Source organism: Chrysoperla carnea, chromosome 3 (genome assembly GCF_905475395.1).
Source record: "Chrysoperla carnea chromosome 3, inChrCarn1.1, whole genome shotgun sequence".
Lineage (NCBI taxonomy): Eukaryota > Metazoa > Arthropoda > Insecta > Neuroptera > Chrysopidae > Chrysoperla > Chrysoperla carnea.
The window spans coordinates 2,782,739-2,783,718 of record NC_058339.1 but is presented as its reverse complement, the minus strand read 5'-3'; the positions used below and the strand labels follow the sequence as shown (position 1 = coordinate 2,783,718).

The window sequence follows — 980 nt, the reverse complement described above, 5'->3', positions numbered from 1 at the left end:
ATGTTAAAATTGGTAAATTGTGTAATTTTTGAAATAATCAAGACAAAAACAACAAAAATCGACGCCATTAGTAAATTTTTTTCACGTGTCCATAGTGCTAAATAAAAAACATTTTTTCATCGTTTTCAAAACTGTGATTTAAAAAGCAAACATTTATTTTAATATGAATTTAATTGAGTGATTAAAATTATTAAAATAACTATTTAAGTGAATGACATTAGTGTTTTTGGTGTGTGTTTTTTAAATAAACAATCTGAATTAAAATGCCAGACAACGACAACCCAGATGCGAATAATGGAAGACAACTTCAAGTATCGCGAGTTTCCATAAAAATTCCACCATTTTGGAGGAAAAACGTGGGTTTGTGGTTTACTCAAGTCGAATCACAGTTCATAACATCCAATATTACAAATGAAACGACCAAATTCCACTACGTACTTGCTGCTATAGAGAGTGAGATACTCGATGAGGTTAGTGATTTTGTAATAAATCCTCCGGCAACGGAAGTGTATACCAAATTTAAACAAAAATTGATCGAACAATTTTCGGATTCAGAGGCTCGTAAAATTAAAAAGCTATTTACTGAATTAGAACTTGGGGATAAACGTCCATCGACATTACTGCGTGAGATGAAACAATTAGCAGGAAGCCAACTTACTGATGAATTTTTACGCTCATTATTTTTACAGCGTATGCCCTAAAATGTACGCTCAGTGTTAGCAACTAGTTCAGAAACCGTGGAGAAATTAGCTCTGATGGCTGATAAAATTGTCGAGATTGCCTCACCATCATATTCAGAGGTTAATAGTGCCTCAACAAGTAAACAACCTACAGTGCATGATCAAATTTCAGCTTTATCGAAACAAATTGATGTTTTGACAGCGCAAATAAACGAAATAAAAACTAATTCGAATAATAAATCTAGATCGCGTAGTCGTTCTAGGTCAAATTCCAGGAATATTAACAAGCATCCATCATGT

General features: G+C 32.9%; 1 protein-coding gene across 1 annotated transcript; it reads left to right on the top strand.

The window, feature by feature from the left end:
- The first annotated feature begins 263 nt into the window (after positions 1–263).
- LOC123294800 lies at positions 264–701 on the top strand. The gene has a single exon (XM_044875954.1). It carries the CDS (start codon positions 264–266, stop codon positions 699–701), a length of 438 nt encoding a protein of 145 aa, XP_044731889.1.
- Positions 702–980: the final 279 nt, after the last annotated feature.